General features: G+C 39.5%; 1 protein-coding gene across 2 annotated transcripts in view; it reads left to right on the plus strand.

Annotated features, from left to right (window-relative positions):
• STAG1 (STAG1 cohesin complex component) overlaps positions 1-15,705 on the plus strand; it is a 159,845-nt gene extending 144,140 nt beyond the window's left edge. The window contains exons 27-33 of one of the 2 annotated variants that reach the window (XM_075717154.1): positions 717-845; positions 5,214-5,419; positions 9,558-9,729; positions 12,603-12,713; positions 13,640-13,754; positions 15,506-15,586; positions 15,682-15,705. In XM_075717154.1, the coding sequence (XP_075573269.1) occupies positions 717-845; positions 5,214-5,419; positions 9,558-9,729; positions 12,603-12,713; positions 13,640-13,754; positions 15,506-15,586; positions 15,682-15,705 (838 nt within the window). The remainder of the gene's footprint in view (positions 1-716; positions 846-5,213; positions 5,420-9,557; positions 9,730-12,602; positions 12,714-13,639; positions 13,755-15,505; positions 15,587-15,681) is intronic. The other variant, XM_075717155.1, reaches the window with a different exon arrangement.
• The last annotated feature ends 4,730 nt before the right edge of the window (positions 15,706-20,435 follow it).

A 20,435-nucleotide genomic window follows, 5' to 3' on the forward strand; every position in this document is an offset into this window, starting at 1 on the left:
AGCGGATTGAAGCTTTTTATGTAACTACTGGCTGCGTAGGAAAGTGTAGAAAGGTGCCGCCAAATTTAAATCGCAACTTTCCGTGCCATAAAAAGGTTAAAATATTAAAGTTTGCTGTCTCAGAGACTAAGTCATTAAGACTAAGATTAGCAAAACATGATCAAAATGCTACCTGACACTTTCCTGTGCCAAGCAAGAGAGAAGTCAAGACATGCATGTGCCCTCATTGGATAATGTGAAAGTAAGTTGTTTTCTTTAGTCTCAAATGATAAAGCAAAGATAAGGCAGAGAAGCATGTATCAATGTACTGGTAAGTAAATTCTCTGACTCTTGATGTAAAAGTTATATTTTGTTATATCTTACATATTATTCTAATTGCAAGCTTCTGCTTCATGCAGAAACAAAAAAGAGCCAATTGGCTATTCCTGCTAAGGCAGTGGTTTTCAGCACCTGCCAAGTTTCTTAGATTGTGGTAAGTTCCTTCCTACCATGTGACTGGCAATATGTTGTCTTTGAGGTTGAATCCTCACAAATTGAGAGGGAGCATTTGATTCCCCTTTGTCCAAAAGCAGCTGTTTGCTAGTAATGAAAAAAAAGTTATGATGGGATATAAAGAATTTCATCACAGTTCAGATTTTGGGCAGCATTTAGAAGTGATGGATGACTTTTTTATTTTCTTACAAATGTCTGAAAATTTGAATATTTCTTTACTGTAGAGATGGCATAGAGTTTGCCTTCAAGTATCAGAATCAAAAAGGACAAGACTATCCACCTCCTAACCTTGCTTTCCTTGAAGTGCTTAGTGAATTTTCTTCTAAACTCTTGCGACAGGACAAAAAGACTGTGTAAGTAATGCTCCGTTTTCTTCTGTGGGTTTTGCTGGGCTCTATTAATCACTGTAGCGTGTGTTTAAGCTCTCTGTTTTGAGGTTTTCACAATCTAATGGGGGCTATAGGAAGTCACAGTGAGACATTTCACATACATAGTTACTCATTGGTTTATATTTTAAAGTAATAAAAATAAATGAGAAAAGGAGAATCAGATCCACTGATGAGGTGAGCTTGAGACCTCACGAAACAATGTTCCTTAAAACTTCCCATGGGGCACTGAAAATAGAAAACAGGGGTTTTTTAGGCTAGAAGAAATTAAATGTTAGTAGTGCAGGAAATTTACAGGCCTGTAAACACTGCAGTAACATCTGTTTCTGTTAGATATTTACATAAAATGTAAACATATATTTGTTGTCTATTTTAATATATTGAGTTAAACTGGGAGATTAAGGTTTGTCAAGGCTTCTATTACAGGCATAATAGGATAAAGAGGCTGAGAGAGGACACTGTTAGTTGTTAGGACAGAACAGGGTGGTAAAGACCTGGGAGGCTAAAACAAGCAGCCTGAATTTGTTATGGCAGATAATTACTGCAGATGAAATACTGGAAATGAAATAAATCAGAGGTATTGTTGATAAGATCTGAGTAAAGAGCAAGAAATACTGTTTTATGAGCAACATTTGAACAGACTGTCAAGAGGGGCTGCGGATATCAACAGAATTGCCAAAGAGAAAACTGCATTAGTAAGGACAAGTTCGTAGTAAAGACTTGTTGTTGGCATCACTGTGGAGATAATGCTCTACATTTCTAATAAGTTAGGTAGCAAATACCCAGGATTTGCCAACAGCAGAGAAGTAGTAAGGGAAAAAGGAAGAGGACTCCGGTCAAAAATCAGCCAAGCACTATGTGCCCAGTGTAGAACTGAATTCTTTGAATAAGTTTATGACCATTTAAAAAACACAATTGCCAAATCTTCTGATTTATGGTTATAGATATCTTTCCATTCAATTTTCTGACCACAATGAGTGCAAGTCACATGTATCAACTGACTTGTTCTGTCAAACTTTTCTGTAGTTTTTCTGTGAAGACATTTGTTTTAAAGGACTTTTCTATTAGGGTTAACAGTTATGAATATTATAGCTTTATCTGTGTTATAGGAAATGCATCTTGGTTAACTTTGTATAATCTTTAACATACACACACTTGAACCAAATGAATTTTTTATTGTATCAATAATTTGTCAATTCAGCAAACACAGTAGAAGAAATAGTTAAATGAGCTTGAGAATTGGATGATCCAGTTGGGCTAACTTGGCACTCAATTTTTGAAATTGCTCTTTGTTGTTATATCCTTGAGTCTTGTCAACCTCTGTCCTATTGTTCAGGACAGGACTTAAGGATAATAGGGTTTTATTACTGTCTTCCTAGCTGAACCATAGGTTCTCCTGCATCTGTTAGTTTAAGTGTCATTAGCCTGATTCCTATTTAATTTCGTGAAGCTTATCCTTCCTGTACACTAATCATCCCTTCCACAAGTTTCTCCAGTGTCTAAAATTTAAAGTTACATCATTCTGTATGGTTTATGTGACAGCTTATTTTGACCTGATCCTTTGCATGAAATTCAATACTTGAGGAGATCTTGTTCTTTAGCCTTCTATGTTGCCATTTAAAATTTTTTCTCAAAGATTCTCCTTCTCCACTCACTGGTGCCCACATACACAACCACTGGCTTCTTTTGCAGTACTGTAAAGATTGCTGTGATGGAATCCATTTCTCCTGGTTTTAGCTTTCTTTATTGTAGTCACCTGAGATATTTACTTTAGTCAAATTTGAAGATCAGTGAAAAGAAATAGGCCCTCTAGGACATGATTTATCTGATCTGTGCTAATACTGCTTTAAGATGAGTTCAGACGTGCCCTAGATTCCATTGGCTGTGGTGACTGTGAAAAGAGTCAAGATAACTTGCTTATATGTAAAGATTTCTTTTGGAGATGTCTGCATTCCTTCCCTTGAGAGATCTGTTGTGTTTGCACCCATCAGGCAATGGCTGCATTGCCCATAGTGCTTCATTGGCATTACATACTCAGCTATACTCCAGATAGTTGATTTGCCCTTCTCTGTAGCATGACTCCTCCAATCCACAGGGACCTCTCCCTCTCCCTCCAAAGGGGTTGCCTATGAACACGAAGGTACATGACCACCATCTGGTGGAGAAGTCCTGTGTACAGGATCATTTACCTCCCTCCCTGGTTTGATCTCCTGCCAAGTGACTGTCCCTAAACTCAGCAATGGGCTGTTTGTCTGGAGACAAAAGTGCTCTAGAAAAACCCTGAAAGTCTCTTGAGCATATATCTGCCTGTCTCCCAGAAGTCCTTCAGCTTAGCTTCCCAACCCCAAAAAATTAATCATCTGCTTGATATGTCTGCATATGTCATCTGCCCTTTGTGCAAAATACCATTCCTGTCGCAGTTCAGCAAACACTGCTCTTTTGCAGGGCTTCTACTTCCTTTCTGCTTTACTGGTGGCTTTTTTATTTGGAGGGAGAAAAGGGAGATGTTTCCAGTTTGGGAGTGGGGCACCAGCATTGGTTTAATTTAGTTTTCCTATCCTATTTATTTATTCAGCTTCTTGTTTTATGAGTAACCTCCAGAATCAATGATAGCCATTTATGGATTTATTCAAAGCTATGGATTTAATATAAACTATACATTTAAGGTGCCAGGCTCTTATACTTAGCAGAAAAAGATTTATACTAACGCAGTTAGTGTACACACAAGGCAGATATAGGCAGGGAAATCCTGAGGAATTCATCTAACACAGTATAGAGGTGAATTGCCCCGTGGAAGCATTTATTTCCATTTATTTCTCTCAAACAGAGACCGTTAGCTTAGACTAGAAACTGACTATTGGGTGTTTGAAGTCAGATGAGACGGAGCCTCAGCATAGTGTTCCTACTTCTAGAAATCCAGAGTTTCTATCCTCGTTCAAGCTGGCAAGAACTGACAGTATGAAGCTCCTCTAAAATGCAGAGCCTTGTCTGAAGGTTGGCATTTAATCAGTAAAGAACCCCCAAGTGGTGTAGTTTTTCCTTCTTCACAATTTGGGCATAACGTGTGCACTCTAGTTTTATAAATATAAATTGGATGCAGGAAAAGTCCTTACTTTCCAAGACTATTCTGCAGATAAATTCTCTAAAGTCATGAAGCACTCAAGTGTTGTACTGTTTGGTACTGTAAAAGAGAGAGAATAAACCAAGAATTTCCCATTCAATGCAAGGTTTGGACGTTACTTAGTGTATACATGAAAAGGGGAAGGAAGACGCAGTCACAATATTGAATAAAACAGTAGACAGAAAAGCTGCTGTTTCTTGAGCAAAGTCATCCTATTCACTGAATCAAAACAAAATCCCATTAAAAATTGGATGTGATTGTTACCCAGGCATATACAGTGTGACTCCTTGTCCTATTCTGATACATAGGCCGCGTAAGAAGCTTGAGCCTGCCATGAGCTAACAGAGGAAAAGGGAGATTGAGAGTTCATTTCCATGCAGAATTTGTGGGTTTGACTCCCACTGATGACAACCTGGCAATGTGGTATTAAATGAAATCATGATTGAAGGGTGCACCCTAACGTATTTGCAGGAAGGGTAGAGGTAATGCTGAAGAATCCTGAGGTCTCTTGCCTAAATTCTGAATGCTTGGTTCTGCAGCTTGAAATTCATTAGAATCACTTTTATGTGGATTTGTGTATTCATTTTAAGGACTATGTCTAATGCCGTAATTAAATAATCAATGGGAAAAAGAAAGCAAATGCTCTCCAGACCATATACAGGAGGGAGGTTGTTTGGCTCCTCCCATAAGTTAACACGTGTGCATTGGACTTCTCCATGGCAGTGGAACAGATCTTCCATATTTTTTACTGAAAAATAACAGCTTGCATTTGAGGAAATTGTTTTCCTTGTTCCAAGATGCACCAGCATATCCTACATCCTCACAATAGTGGTTCTAATTCAGTCTGTTGACACAGTAGCAACATATAGAAGTGGTTTCCGTGCTATGCAAAGTAGAAAAGGAATTCAAGTAAAGTGTGCTGTGAATGATCGCAGACAAATGTGGGAGGAAGATGTTGGGGAGAGAATGGTTTGTGTTGTTTATCTGTGAGTAACCTGTGCATGACTATGTTACTTTGTTTTGAGGGAATGACATGTATGCTTATCCAGTCAGAGATACAATGCCCTATCAGCATATGTTATTAAATTAAATTAAAATAAGGAAACACCATGTATGATTTGTGTTAAGCTCTCAACAATGTGAAGAGGGCGTGCAGATTAATTAAAGAGGAAACAATGAGCTGTGCCTCTGTACTCATTGTCTTTTGTTTTCAGTCACTCCTACTTAGAGAAGTTTCTGACAGAACAGATGATGGAAAGAAGAGAAGATGTATGGCTTCCACTCATTTCCTATAGAAACTCACTAGTTACAGGTGGCGAAGATGACAGAATGTCCGTTAACAGTGGAAGCAGCAGCAGCAAAGCCTCTTCAGTGAGGAATAAGAAAGGACGACCACCGCTCCACAAAAAGAGAGTAGAAGGTTTGTATGGTTTTAGGTTGCCTAGTAGAGGCATTTCTTATTTTATACATATATGACAGCCTTCCTTTTTAGGAGCCCTTATGGCTTATCGATTAATGCTGAAATATATGATATATTCTGTACGTACTAAAAACAAGATGTCTGTTCTGTAAATTCCTATCAAGCTTGAACATTTCTTTGAGAAATACCATTGTGAGTCTCTGTTCTTGTCTGTCGTCACTGAGATTTGCAGATTCAGAACTATTAAAAGCTGTTCTTGAAGTTTGAAACAGGAGGTGTTTGTGGAGTGATCTGCTCTACACCTTTCTCAGTTGTGGACTTCTGATTTTCTGCCTATGCTTCAGTCTGGAGCTGTTGTTAATTAACAGGGTGTTAGAGCAAACCCAAGACAAAAATTCTGATACAGATCTGTATTTTTGCAGGACCATTGGGGAACACTAAAAAGACGCCTTTTTTGTTTAAAATGGTATTGATATCCAGTGTCTGTACTCTTTCTGTGACTTCAGGCATGTTTATCAGGAATTTGGCTATGATAGCCAATTTCTTACAAGATTGCATCTGTTCCTGGTTAGTCTGTGTGATGTAGTGTGTACTTTTGTGAATATAAATTTACTGTTTCACTACGGAGTAGGTGTAAGTGGCATCTTTAAACTTTAAGGGATTTTCCCAAGCTCAGTGTCTCTGATAGTAACTCCTCAGTGAGGAATCTAATGCCAGTTTGCCTGAATATACTGCAATTTCCAAAAATATTCTTCAAAAGTTTGTCCATATGCACTTCTACAATCAGGTCCATTCTCTACTACAGCTTATATTGAGCTGTACATGCACCAAGTCCTTCAGTTTCTTACAGCCAACGTAGAGTTTGGGTAGATAAAATACCGCTTCCTTTCTTCAGACACAGTTTTGCTTCCTTCAGGATGCCATGTTTTTCATGGAATTCAACTGCTGAGGTTTTTTTCTTTCCCCTTGTTACTATTTATATTGTATTTTGTTGCACTCTACCAATACCCTTTTTTTTTTCCCCCTGGAAAGTCTAGTAACGTCTTTGCTTCCCTGTAAGGCAAGTCTCAGTCTTATAACATAGTGTTTATGGCATTGTTTACCTCATCCTTTTTTGTGTCGTCCTCTTTCAATGATCAGTAGAAGGGAGAATTGACCTGCAACACATTACATTTGAATATCCCCTTTCTTTGCAACAGCTGTGGTCCTGAATTTTCCACAAACATCACTGACTTAAAAATTATGTCGGCCAAATACAAGGTTACTCAGCTATTTGTTCATTTCCTGAAAGATCTGAATGTACAGGAGTTTCTACCAGGAGGTCATCTAGCTGTAATACAGACTATGCTAAGGCTCACTGTGGGTCTGACAGGATTCAGACATCTAGAGGGGTCTGTGAGGGTCTGCTTACATTCCATCAACACCATGTCATCAGAAGACACCCAGGATTTATCTTACCTTTGGCAGAGTGGTCTAATGTCACTGTTCACTAGCAGTAACCCGAAATTCCCCTGTTAGTAATCTGTGGCCAGAAAAAGGACTGATCAACGTTGCCTATCATGGGGTGCTCTTGTGGGTGGGGTATGGGCATGTCCTTTGAATACTGCAAATACAGCTCTGGGTCACAGTATGACATTCAAGGACATGACATTTTGAAGAACACTGGTTAGCAAGTGATTCCACTCTCCTTTCTTCAGTCTGAAACCTAATAGACCTTAAATTCATAGATCTTCATTACTTATGAAAGCTTTGCTATACAGGCTCAGTATATAGGTCCAGGAAGGATGTATAGCTCATCATTGTTTGTTTTAGCCCCTAACAGCATAACTGTCTTTTCCTTGATAGATGCCTTCATTGTAGAATTTGACTGCCTGATAGATGATAGAACTGAAAGTTACCAGCAAGTACTCTCTACTGACAGCAGCAACACAAGCTCTATGGCCTTTCCATACATAAAAGGATATGCAATGCAAGCACCAAAAGTCTTGGTTTAGACATGTATTGATACAGGACATTTGATATCATGTTAAAAAAACCCACAACAATATAAACAGTTGGAAAGGCACCACATACTTCATTTTTGGATGCTTCTTGATGTGCAGTAGGCATTACCGATTGTGTTATGCCCTAAGTATACTTCCTTTTGAATCTTGGAAAAAGGAAAGCCGAGAAAACCTGGAGACAGATCGTCTGTATTTTTCACAGGAGGACATAGATTTCTGTCTTATTTTGTATGTACCAATAATGAGCTCATGAAATAATCAGAGATTTAATCCTCAGAAATAAGTACTTACTGTTCGCTCGTCTGTGTAACTTGAGCTATGAGGAACTGGCCTTAACAAACAGCTGGTTGCCTGTAAATTAACTGATGGTCTATACGTAGTATAGTATATACACAGGTCTTTGTTGTTTTTTCATCTTTACATATTTTTATAACTCTTCCAAAAGTCCTAGCTTTAATATTAATCTGGCAGCACAGTTACAAATGTGGACCTCTCTTTAAATCCTGCTAATTTTTTTTTTTTTTTTCCTTTAAATGCCACTCTGAAGGAACTAAAACAAGGGCAGGGTCACTGCATAAACTATCCTTGCATCAAGGAACCATTCTTCTCCCAAGTAGTTAGCGATAGGATGAGAGGAAATGGGCTCAAGCTGTGCCAGGGGAGGTTTAGGTTGGATATTAGGAAAAATTTCTTCACTGAAAGGGTAGTCAAGCATTGGAACAGGCTGCCCAGAGAGGTGGTGGAGTCACCATCCCTGGAAGTGTTCAAAAAACAGGTAGATGTGGCACTTCGGGACATGGTTTAGTCTAGTCTACCCTTGACTGGTTTAGTGTGGACTTGGTAGTGTAGGTTAATGATTGGACTGGATGATCTTAAAGGTCTTTTCCAACCTAAACGATTCTATGATTCTATAACTAGTCCCCTATGGTTCCTTTCTTGCCTAAATCCAGTGTGTATTGGGTTCAGCAGACTGTCTAGGTTGGAGAACATTCCCTGTTGCTACTGAAAGTAAATCTGCTCTGTGACGTTTCTTCATAATGCCTTAAGGAAATCAACCATAAATAGGATTTAAAAAAAAAAAAAATCTCTAACATTATAAAAGGTTCAAAAGTAAATTCAAGAATAAATAGGCAACTTTTTAGACAACATTTATGCCCAAAGGGTAAAGGCGTAGAAAAAAGGAAAAGATCCATTGAGATCCCCATCTACTTTCTCAGCACACATTTCTTCCTGTTAGTAAATTTGTGATCTTGTCTTCTCCTTTCTTGTCATCTCCCCTGTCTTTCACTTGCTCCAGCAACTTAGATTTTTTTTTTCTACACATCTCTTGCCTACACACTTGTCTGCTCTATCACATTCTCAAGTCCCCCCTCTTCCTTCTTCTGTTCCCTTCACAATATGAGCACAGCATCCCACTTATACCTTCAGTCACCTTCCCATCTCCATTCCTCCCATCTGCTCTAAACTCTAAATACACTGTCTGAAATCACTATTTAGAGTTCACACCAGCAGACCACGTCTCTTATTTAAAATGTCCCCTCTGTACGCTACTGAAATGGTTCTTACTGAAGTTTCTAAAAATCTGTGCTGACCAGACTTTGGGTTTTATCCTCCACCCTCATCTTAGTGTTTAACTGTATCTTGGTTGCTGTATGCATATGAGATCTTATATTTAGATTGTAAACTCAGTAATTGGGAATTATCTTTGTTACATGTGTACAAGACACGACAATTTAGGTAGTGCTGCAATACAATATTTGTTTACAATGTGGGTTTTTTGGTTGTTAAATATTTCTACTTCAAATTGTTGTTATTGCTGGGAATAGCTGGTAGTAATCCTTCCTTAAAAGAACACAAAATATAATTAGAGCTGAAAATATATCGTTTTGAGTATTTATCCAGTTGATCTCTTAAAGGCACACTTGTTTTAAAAGACACTAAACTGCTGAAAATCAAATTGGGAGAAGGTGCTGCAACTAAAATTAACTGTATCAAAGTGTGTCAGTAGATGGAAGGCTCTCATTACTAATGTAAGGTATTCATTCAGTGAGTTGGTTGAACGAATCCTGAAGGCAATAATACTGCACTGCATACTATCAGAACTGTGTCAGTAATTTCAAATGTTCTTTTTCTAGATGAGAGTCTAGAAGGCTCATGGCTGAACAGGAATGAAAGCATACATACTCCAGGGACACTGCAAGCACCACAGCTCACCTCAACTGTCTTGAGAGAGAACACTAGGCAAATGGGAGAGCAGATCCAGGAGCACGAGTCGGAGCAGGGATCTGAACAAGATTTTTTACACAAGTAAGTGTCGGAATTTCAGTTTCAAATACAGTGAGCCAGGCAAAGGAGTTGCATATTATTTACACAGATAGTCTGTGGCTCCATAAATGCAGCATTTATTTGCAAAAGCAACTGGAAATGTCTTAGCTATAGCTCAGCAATACTTTAATTCTTTTCAGTTCACAGGAAAAATATGTTGTAATGAAGTCATGGTAGAAATTCCTTATGTTAAAATTATCTCATAGCGTAACCATGCGATAATGGTTAAATATTCCTAGTGTTTGTGGCCCCAGGCTGGATTGAACTGTTTCTCTAAAGATATGTTAGATGTTCTCTTTTCTTTCCCCCTGCCCTATGTTGTAGTACAGTTAAGGTTCTCCAGACATCCTAACTGATTTCTTTTAAATTAACTCTTCAGTCCAATTCTAGCTGCTGAGCTAGTAATTCCTGTTTCTGGGGTAATTGCCTGCAGGCAATTTTATTTTGCCCTAAATTATATATACTTTTTGTCACTCAACTCCCATTTTATCACCTCCATTAAGAGGGGAAAAAATGTTTGTTATTATCTGTCAGTATCTGGTTTGGAGACTGTTTTGTAACTTTTATAGCCAGATTTACTGTTCTGATTTATCTGTATAAAAAAGTCAAATTATGCTGGCCAGATGAATCAGGTTTCTACCAATGTAGTATAGTATAAAATAGCCAGATTATGCCTCTTGGTTTTCCTCCAGCTTTTGTCCATCATGTTTTTCTTGATACACGTTCCCCAGCTTCCCAATTCTTCCTGAACGTACACTCACCCTATTCAATCCTAAACTACATCGCTTCATCCTGCATTCTTTAATTATAGTCTGTTCTAAATAGAAATAATTAATAATGGTCATTTTGCCTGGGAATATAAAATATTCTCCAGTCTCAAATGACAAGGGTATATGTATACCACGACGTTGTACATATAAGCTATTAAAGTTTGCCAATTTGTGACCATAGGTTCTCAAAAAATCTAAGCAACTTCTAAAGAAACGTACTCTTTTGAAAGCATAACCTGTTCTTCTCCCTTGCTTGTGTGTGTAACATGCACAGGCATCAGCAGTGCAACAGATTAAACCTTGACATGATCCATTAATCAGTGCCCACCGCAAGAGATACTTGCAGCTCAGCTGGCTACAAATGCCTGTTAATTTGGGGAGCACATGATATTTGGCATTTCCATAAAGCAGTTCAGCCAACTTTCTTTCCCCACATTAACCGTGTAACATCACCATAAGATAGTGTGAGGTAAGCTGGCAGGCTGGCCCGGCTGGTTCCCACTCCAGGCAGGGGTATGCGTGGTCCCGCGCAAAGGCCTTACATGGGTTTCGGCTTTCCCAGCTGGTGCTGTCTGGAAGGAAGGAGGGCTGGCATGTAAACAGGCGAATGCAAGGCAAGCCTGGGCATGGGTTGCCTCACCTGCACAGTTCAGACTGGCAGGTAATCCCAGCTGGTCACAAAGAAAGCACGCTGAGGAGGAGCCCCTGTTCACCTCAGTCCCAGAGTATCTTTTCACCTGAATCCCACAGTGTGTGAGGTCTGGGGTGATGTCTCTTACTTGCCTTTCTGAGGTCAAGGATTTGTCTCCCAATCTCCTGCCTCCCCAGATGTTGCTGCAACTTCTAGATTCTAAGGAAAATGTTGTGGCTCTCAATTTCCCCTTAAAATTTTTCTACTCTGCAGTAAAAACAAAACAAAGTTGCTGAAGCAGAACTTTCATCCTGACCCTCTTTGATCTCACCTGTTGCTAAGCTAAATCTCTCTCTGTGAACATTTAATTAGTTATGGAAAGTTAGGACAGCTTCCAGTCACTGTGTTTTACTCCTGAGCCTGATGAGCAGGCACTGCCTTAAGCTGTGGGAGAACCTTCCCCTTTTCGGGGGGGGAAAGTTGAACCCCTCTTCACCCTGGGCTTGAACCTCTGTTTCTCCTATCTCAGACAAATGCTGCAAGCAGAGAACTGTTGAGCCAAGGCAGATAGCGTCGCCCTCCTCTCTGTTACTTTCAAAGACTTGGATTCCACATAGAAGTTCACAGTGTGAACTGACAGTGGAGAATCCTTTCAAGCCTGCAGTTAGCTGCATTTGCTAGAGGTCAGCTTAAGAGAGCTAAAATGTAAAATAAATACAGGGAAGTCAGTTGCTGAACTAATGGGGTTAATGATGTCCAGAAGAATATTTCATTCTAGGTTGTTTTCACATGGGTTATCCCAGCTTATTATGTCAATCTTATTAGGGTGGAAGACTGCATAATAAAATAGAAACTGCTGTGGCTGTTGAAGACCTGCACTTTAGTTTACTGCTATGTCTTTGTGCTGCAATATACAAATTGTATCAAATGCATTGCTGTCTACTACTGGATTTAGACGGTATTAAAAGTACAGCCTTTAAGGTATTTACATGTGGATAAGTTACTGGATGCTTAAGTTGATCAGGGTATATATTTAAAAGCAATTTGTTTTTCATGTTGTGTGACATATTTGTTTAAAATGTATGTCAGTTATTAATTTGGATCTATTCTTGCTCATATTTTGCCTGATCTGAGACAGTGAAGTAGGATTGAATAAAATTAATTTTAGAAGTGCTCCCACTTCAGGTGCATGTCACATGAACGAACGAGTAATGTTAGCATTTTATGTAGCTGTTTTTATTGCAATAATTAATGGACTTTTTTTGTGCACATACAGTGAGGGGAGACAAGTTGTGGAAGGGAATCCAGAAGACATGTACAATGATGGATGTGATTTAAATATCTTAATCTGAAGTATGGCCAGACACAAAACTTGAGGAGATAGATACTGTCTAAAAACAGCCAATTCAAAATTGTTAGTGTTCTCAGTCATAATGCTGCTTTATGTTTGTTAGTCCCCAGATGCAGATATCTTGGTTGGGCCAACAGAAGCTAGAAGATTTAAATCGAAAGGACAGGACAGGAATGAACTACATGAAAGGGAGAACTGGTGTAAGGCATGCAGTGTAAGTGTTCAGAGCATCCTCATCTCCAGATCAGAACCATTTTAGATGACAATGATGCATTTTAAATGTTACCTTTTCTGGGTTGTTGCCAGTAATTTCTGTGACATTTTAACTCTTGTTAAAGAAGGCAGAGTAACAGCTTTGTAATGTTGGAATGGACACCGGGCCATGTGGCCCTCTAGCCCAGCGTTCTGCCTCTAACCATGGCCTTAAGCAGGTGCCTAGTGAACAGGGCAGACAGACATGGCACAATTCTCTCCCAGCCTTCAAATGTTTCCATTTCAGGGGGGTTCCATGATTTTTCTGTTAAGTAATTCCCCATGACCTCTTCCAAGTTCTTGTACAGTCTTCCCGTGAACCTGTTTATGCTTCTTTCATCCACATCATCTTTTGCCAAGGCATCCCACTGAAGCAGCTAATGGAGGGAACACACATGGGTGAATGCTGAAGCACTCTGTTGTACAAGGTGCTACGTGCTCTGGTGCCAGTCCAACCAAGTTCAGGATGGGGGTCAGAGCCTCTAGCGAGATCAAGTCCTTACAGTGTTAGAAACTGGTCTTGGATTCACTGCTGGATTTCCAGGGATTTAGCAGTGATCCTGGCAAACAGTGTAACTCCTTTTTGGAAAAGGGCAAGCAAACACAGTGAGGTTATTGCCCTTTTCTTGTTAGGGACAAATTTAATTACTGTTTATAATGATATTACACAGGACTTCCTGCTTTAGCCTCTGCAAGTGCTAGGTTTGTTTTTACGTAAGATTTTCTTCCAGTTAGTATTACAGAAAGCATGCTGGCTTTATTCTCAGCATAAGGTTTTAAGTGAAGGCATTAAGGGATAGGATTTGTGCATTCTTTTTAATGACTAAGATCATGGTTGGGAAATTTAAATGCCTGGAAATGACTTTTTCTTTCTCTTTATTTAATCAGACGAGGTCTAATGGAAGATGACGCTGAGCCCATCTTTGAAGATGTAATGATGTCCTCACGAGGTCAGCTAGAGGATATGAATGAAGAATTTGAGGACACAATGGTCATTGATCTGGTCAGTAAATCTTATTAATAGCAAGTTTAAAATGGATGAAAGATAATTTAAAAGGAATTTTAGAGGACGAACAAAAATTTCCAAAATTTTAAGCCTGATTTCCTGTTGTCTGAACATTAGAGTGGAAATGATCTGAATACTCCCTAGAATCTGCAACTGCAGACTAAGGCCCAATTGATTTTTTTCGTAGAAAAACAAGGAGAGTTGCTTAGCACTCTTCCTCTACAATATTCTGGACTTGGGCAGTAGCAAGTGCCTGAAGCACATTCATGCACTTGGGATTTGTCAACCTGTGAGAATCAGGTTGTGATTTACAGCGTATCAGGTGTAGTAGTGCAGCCCTCTTAAATGAGCGCTAAAGAAGTAGCTGATCTGAGTCACCATGCAGTTAGCCAAGGGCAGAAGGAGTGCAGTGGCGGGTAGAGGTGAGACCAGCTTACCCCATCTGATTGAATATTCCACAAAGCTGCCTGCGCAGCCTCAGGGAGTACAAATGGACTCTCTAAAATCCAGTAACAATGTTTGATTCCAGTTGTTGGTTGGCATTATGAAGAGTTTGGAAACAGTATCATCTAAAGGTATTCTAGGTGGTGTTGCCTTCCCTATGCTGTTGTCACAGCCATCGCTGACTCTCTTGCTGACACAGCTCTTTATGCAGCCACACTGTGGTCAAACTGATAGAGCCAAGTTGTTTCTCTTTTTCTGTTTCCTGGTTTGATTTCTGGGTGGTGGGGTGGATAGGGCATCCTTAATCAGGGTCTGGTTGGTTTACAGCCATACAGAGAGTTGTGCTGGCACAGCAGAAGGGAGAGCAGGCAGTAGTGGGTGGGCGTGAGGTGATAACCTTGCACTGGATGTGCTCCCAAACAGGTCATATCCTCAGATGGCAACCTCAGGTCCTTTCATGGTAATGTACTGACTACAGGCAGGATTTCCTCTGTAGAGGTTATAACCTTATTAGCCTCTCCATTCGGAATGAATACTTCCCTTCTAAAATGGGAAAAAGGATCAGGTTGCATTATACACTTCACCGTTTTTATGTTTTCCTATTTCTCCTTTGATATCCAAACAATAAGGCACAGGCTATTTTAGGACTGGGCTATAATGTCTTGGAAAGAAAATTTAGGCAATAATTCAGTTGCTGCTGCTGAATACTGAGGTTATTACTAGCATTCAAATGATTATCAAGTAAGTAAAATCTCTCTTTTACTGGTAATCCAAGGCAAGGAAATGAAGGAATTAATCAAGCCAGTGAAGCTCACATTTACTGTTATGTTCCTAGGGAAGGACAACACAAAGGGTTTAATCCTCAAAAATACTACGAAATTTAAGTACCTGTTTTTTTCTAAATCCTTCTTTTTCTAAATCCATTTTTTGACCATGTCAGAGTTTCACCATAAACTTAAAGGCATACAGTTAAAAGACAGTTTTTATGCAGTCTGGCCTACAGTCCTAATACAAGAACATCGTTATGTCAGCAAGAGCCTTAAGCAAGTCCTTAGCTATGAGTGCAGACTTAAAATTACTTTAGAATCCATCAGCTTTTACCCCATTCCTTAAATGTGAATTTAAGAAGTACTCTCCTATGTCAGGGCCTACATTTGTATCAGAGCTTTTATGAAAATCCATGCAAAGCTGCTTTGTAAAGGAATAGGTAACCATGTTAGTACCCATTAGCTGCAGAGCCACATGAATCCTTTATACCCAGGTAACTCATGTGATGTTCTAAAATGGCTGACTCCTCTTTTTAGCCACCTTCAAGAAACCGGCGAGAACGGGCTGAACTGAGGCCAGACTTCTTTGACTCTGCAGCTATCATCGAGGATGATTCAGTAAGGCTTTACTAGTGTTGTTTGCTGATTATCTGAGGTTCTTTTTGATTATCGTTACACCTAATTAATTACTTTCTTTTAAATCATTTTTCTAGGGATTTGGAATGCCTATGTTCTGAAGTCTGGTGAAGATATTTTACAAATTTGGAACTCTATTGTTTAGAGCTAGAGGCCTATATACTGTGATAGCTTGTATGAAAACCACATTTTTGATGTGATACGGTTTGATTTTTAACCAAATGATTGAGGTCAATCCCTTTTTGTAGTGACAGAAAGAAGAGGAACTTCTTAATGACACAAAGGAATGTTGGCCGATCCAGTCACCTCAGAAGGGCTGACCTAAAAAATCATTTGTATCCCTGTTCTTGACTGTCCTAATACAGATTTTTTTTTTTAATTTTTTTTCCTGGATGAGGAGGAAGTTTTAAATTGTTAAGACAGCTGTCAAAATAAACACTGTTCTACATATGTTTTCTGAAAACAACATTGAGTGGAAACAGAACTTTTTAACTTTATTTTTCTGCTGTACAATTTAAAACAGTTTTAACATTTGCCTTTTTATGTTTTAAAAGCTAGCCATTTTTATTAAACCTATGCCTATCAGCCATTGACTAGCAATGATGCTATAAGCAGGTCATTCTGGCTACAGAAAAGTGTTTTTGAACACACTGGATTTGATTAACATTATGGTACGCTTATATCCTCTCATAGGCATTGAGAAGAACACTCTTATAGAAGAGGTTAGAATTCTAATGACGTGCATCTCTGCCAAAAAATTTCAGATTCTGATATGATAAACCCAGATTTTATACTCTTGAGAAGATTTATTTTTATTTATAATGGGACATAAAGTAAGAGATGTCCATGAAGCCACTTTTCCAACAGATGCTGTGTAACATTCATTTTATATAGCACATGGGGACACAAAAACAGTAAATTTTCTATTGGTACTTGCTCTGTGCATTTTTAGCAACTTATACCAGCAAATAAAGTATTCTCAGTAAAACACACAAACGGTTCTCAAGTAATCACTTTGCTGTTTTTACTACCTACTTCAAGCCCTGCCAACCCAAGGTACATAAACAGCAACTTTCCTATTAAAACAAATAATTCAAGGGTGGGGGAAAGGAATCACTTTAGCATACTAAAAGCAATTTTAACTGTACCATAAAAAAAAAGTCTACTTTCCATGCCGTAAATACCCTTTTGCGCTATTTTTGTAAATTAATTTTGCCAGTTAGAAGTACTGTATGTGCTGCATAGAAATTTGTGCTTAGATGGTGAAGTTCTTAAGCTTACAATGGAATACAGCTACATTTTCAGTGTTAACTGTGCATATTAAGAGTAATTCTTTGGGAAAAAAGAAAAGATTTTTCAAAAAAGTTAAAAACGTCAAAAAAACCCCAAAAAACCCAAAACATTCTCAGCTAATTCATTGTAATAAGAGATTTTTCAATGTCTTCAATAATTTGGAATTTCATTATACTTCGATTTTATGACTCTGCCTAGTAGCTGCTACTTAGTTAAAACTGGCCTGCTATCAGAGGTGCTGGCCATCCACAACTTGCACTGACTCTAGTATCTCTAAGAATCAGCCCCAAAATGTTTATCTTCCTTTCTGCATTCAAATATTAGCATTTGAGATACAAAGCAGATTGACCCACTTGGAGCACAGCAGTTTTAGAGGTGCTTTTTTTAGCAACTGCAAAATAATCATGGAGCTTTTTTCTGTTACAAGCTTATTGAAAAACAAAATAACATTAATGCCCAGTGCTTACTTGCTGGGAGGGAAAAGAATCTAATTTTAAAAACAAACCAGCATTTCACTCAGCTGAGGTTTGTTTCTTACAACATGTGCAGTTCTCAGACATGGTTGCCAAAAATGTTTGACTAGGTAATTCAGCCATTCCTCAGATGTTGGTTGGGTAACGTATAAAATGTGAGAAGTAGCTGGAACTTTATAAAATAATGTTACCGCCCTTCCTCTTCCGTCCACCCCAGAAGTAATAGGGGTGGGCAGGAATGGCTGCATTAAATTGTCATCACAATAATTCTGTGAGCATAGTAGCATAATAAATGCTGCCTGGTTTGAGTCATAGTCTCAGACGAACCTTGTGCTTCACAGTCCTCTGTGTGGAAAACTGATTCCTAATTTAACATTGTAGAATACTGTATAACAAACATTTATTATCACGGTACCTGCAATGGGTTTCCAGTTCAGTTTGCAGTCAATAGGTTTTTGTATTATGAGTGTCTCCTTGATTGGTTTTGCTAGTAATTCTGTAAATTGTACATTTACAATATGAGGTTTTTTTCCTTTTGTACAATTTAAAACTGATGCTTCACCTTTCATTTAATAAACTATTCAAAATCATGAGTATGATGAGCACCCTCTTCACTATAACTTTCTTTTAAATGCTTGTTTGGACCATCACATCCTGCCATCCCATTTATTAGTAGCCAAAGGAAATACTGAAAGGTAGTTCTCATATAGTCCAGGCTTCACAACCAGATTCTGTATAGCTACCTTACTTGTTCAGCAGCAGAGCAAAGGAAAACCCTGTCTGGTCTGTTGTTTTTTTTTTCCCCGCCACTGTGGTGTATTTTTGGTTGATCTGAGGGGTTTTATTGTGAGATTGCTGTAAACCTGGTAAGTCATCACACAAGTTGGGAGAGTTGCATCGCTAAAACTTAGAATTGTTTGAACTATCACAAATTTTGAGAAAAAATTCACTCTGCTGCCCTGTACGTCTGAAGTGAACTGGACCACGTGGGAAGAAATGGAAGTGGTAAAGGCTTGGAAGGTCTGACAACCAGCTGGGCTAAATGAAGTTTTACAGATTCCTGAAACAAAATGGTCTCTTGTTATTCCCATGTCTCAGAGAGAAAGGTGCTATTTTTGTCCAACCCATGAATGATTTCATCTCTGTAGTGCTAAGGAAAACCGACTTATTTATCATCTGACCCACTTCCTAAAGAAAAATCATCTGAGTCAGAAAAAGTAACAAGATGCAGCAGGTGAAGAACAGGGATAGGATTCAAGGTCTGAACTGCACTCTAGGACTACTCCTGTGACACAGCCTGAATGCTACATCTCCAACTGCTTGTAAGTTATGCTCAACTCCTGATGCACTGTGGAACACAGTAAGTAACTTGTCATGCTTCTAAGTTCAAGGGCTGCTCTCTGTTGAAAGGATTTGATTTTATATCTCTTGTTTCTGCAGGTGACTGGAATTCAAGAGAATCTTGAGTAGTGTGGCCAGAGCAGCTTTCTAGTGTGTTTCCAAAGTGTTGTGCTGGTAGAGCAACTGACTGCTTGGAAATTGAGAGGATATAAAAGCCAAATCCTTGTGCTGGCAAGGGATAGAAGAGAGGATGAAGTCTATAGAACTGATAACAAGATAGGAAACAATTAAGAAAGGTTGTACTTTTTTTGTGATAATGATGATTGGGTTTCTCATTTAAGTGTCTCCTCCTGACTCTGGGCAGGCTGAAGAAACTACGTGCATACCGCTTCACTTAACACAGCTTTTGCCTCAACTTGGGACAGCCACCAGCCACTCTCTCAGCTACTAATTACCTTTGAAAAAATCCTCTTGGTCCTTACAAACTCTGACTACACCTTTTCTCACAATTAACCAAGAACTCACTTCATGGCAATGACCCCTAACATAATAACATTTCAGTTTACTTTCCCTTGTTGTTGCAGCCCGCTCTGATCCCTGGGACAGTACAAAGAGGCCCCTGCTCAGAGAGTGTTTCTGCTGAGATACGACTGGGTACATTCATGCAGCTAGCTTAAATGCGTTTGCAGCCAGGATAGACAGTACATCTGTAACACAAATGCATTGCCTCCTACTACAAAAATCTGTGGAGCTGGGACTCATACTTGAAATGCTCCTTCTGTACTGTGTTTTCAGATGATTTTTTTTGTTGTTGCCTTTGCACTGGCTGCACCTGCCTGGGAAGAGATGCTACCTGGAAAGTCGCCATCTGCTCTTTCTTCTACTTCAGGCATGTGCTTGGGGAGTGAACAGAAGCAGCTGCAGTGTGCAGGTATGGTAGTTCTGTCTTATAATATAGTGCCATTAATTACTGAGGTTACTTAGAACAGACACGTCATTACAGGACTTCACGTGTTTGGCAGCTGTTTGCAGTAGCACTGAACACGACAGTAGCCGTTACTCACTACCTTCTGGAGCTGTAGTTAAAATGCAGCTTCTAATGAGCAGAGTGAGCATAGGGCCCAGGGCTGATCAGTAGTAACATTTACTGCAGTGGTTCCTTGCAAGTCTGGCAAATAATAATAGAAAAGATTAGGTTGGAAGGGGCCTCTGGAGGTCTCCGTTTCGACCCTCTGCTGAGGGAGAAAAACCCCCCATGCTCAGAGAGAAGAACTTGTATGTCCCACCAGAACTGCCCTTTTTCCACTTTGGGCGCATTGTCTCTTGCCCTTGCCCTTCAAGAGGAGGCTGGCTCCGTCTTCTCTCTCCCACCAGTGCCCACAGCCTGGAGGTCACTGGTACCAACCTGAGACCCAGTGTTGCTGCAGCCAGCACATACAAGTTGTGACGCAGGGCAGTCTAGCAGAGGAACAGAACAGATTAGTCTGAGATTGGCAAGGCCTGGATTCCAGTGCACTAAAATCCAAGCTCAGGATTTTTCTCTCGGAGTCTGTGTTGCAGGAAGTAGAGTCAGACTCCAAAGGTGGACCCAGGGCTAGACTTGAACTCCACAGGGGTCTGACTTCTCAGTGGTGAGAGGTCGCTGCAGCTCTGCCTGTCTTAGCCATCTCCAGGGCCTGTGGAATGAAGGAGCTAAGGGAGCATTTGACCTTGAGCAATTAGTA

This window comes from Pelecanus crispus, chromosome 9 (assembly GCF_030463565.1).
Source record: "Pelecanus crispus isolate bPelCri1 chromosome 9, bPelCri1.pri, whole genome shotgun sequence".
Taxonomy (NCBI): Eukaryota; Metazoa; Chordata; class Aves; order Pelecaniformes; family Pelecanidae; genus Pelecanus; species Pelecanus crispus.